General features: G+C 38.7%; 1 gene segment (V, D, J or C); it reads left to right on the forward strand.

Moving 5' to 3' along the window:
* The first annotated feature begins 13 nt into the window (after positions 1 to 13).
* On the forward strand, positions 14 to 573 carry LOC126408783 (T-cell receptor alpha chain V region CTL-F3-like). The segment is given in 2 exon segments: positions 14 to 59; positions 148 to 573. Coding segments are annotated over 2 exon segments (426 nt in total).
* Positions 574 to 967: the final 394 nt, after the last annotated feature.

A 967-nucleotide genomic window follows, 5' to 3' on the forward strand; every position in this document is an offset into this window, starting at 1 on the left:
TCTCACTGCAGACATGAAACACTGGCTGAGAAACATCCTGATTCTGACTCTCTGTCTAGGTAACTCTTTAAACCTACTGATTGTTCTCCTTTAATCAATCATCTTTATTGATTCATCTCTTCCTCTGCATGTTCTCTTCTTCCCCAGAGTGTAAAGGAGAAGACAGAGTGATCCAGCCAACAGGAGATGTCATCGCTACTGAAGGACACACAGTTACACTTGGCTGTACATTTGAGACCATTTATTCAAGTCCCACTCTGTTCTGGTACAAAGAAGAAGTGAATAATTCCCCACAGTACATACTGAGGAGTTACTCACAAAAAGTAGATAATTCTCCAGACTTCCAGAAAGACCAATTTAACGTAGAAAAAAATGGGACATCAGTTCCTCTGAAGATCCAGAAGCTTCAGCTGTCTGACTCTGCTGTGTACTACTGTGCTCTGCAGCCCACAGTGACAGGAAACACCAAAACTCTGTACAAAAACATTATGAGCAAAGACAACACAATACTCCACAACATCCACTAGAGGGAGTCACACACTGTTAGACTTCGATAGTTTGTGATGATACAGTCTAGATGGTTTTGTAGTGGTGATAAAAACAACAGAAAGCCATTAAGATAAAACAGACCAAAGTAACATGTTCTTGTATCTAACACCAACTCATGATAAATGAGTGCTGTGGAAAAATATGTTTATCAGCAATACACTGTCATAATTGAGTGTAAAAGCAAATGCTCGTAAATCTAATAGAGACAGATAGACAGAGACAGACAGACAGACAGACAGACAGACAGACAGACAGACAGACAGACAGATAAGACATTCATAAAATACATATAAAACTTCTTCACTTGAAAACAGTTATCACAAACATGTACAACTCTCAAGGATGAAACTACAAGAAAACTACAGGTTTATTTTCATTGTGATCCCGATTCCATTTTAACTGCAGCCGCATATAAAGA

Source organism: Epinephelus moara, chromosome 21, assembly GCF_006386435.1.
Source record: "Epinephelus moara isolate mb chromosome 21, YSFRI_EMoa_1.0, whole genome shotgun sequence".
In the NCBI taxonomy this organism is placed as follows: domain Eukaryota; kingdom Metazoa; phylum Chordata; class Actinopteri; order Perciformes; family Serranidae; genus Epinephelus; species Epinephelus moara.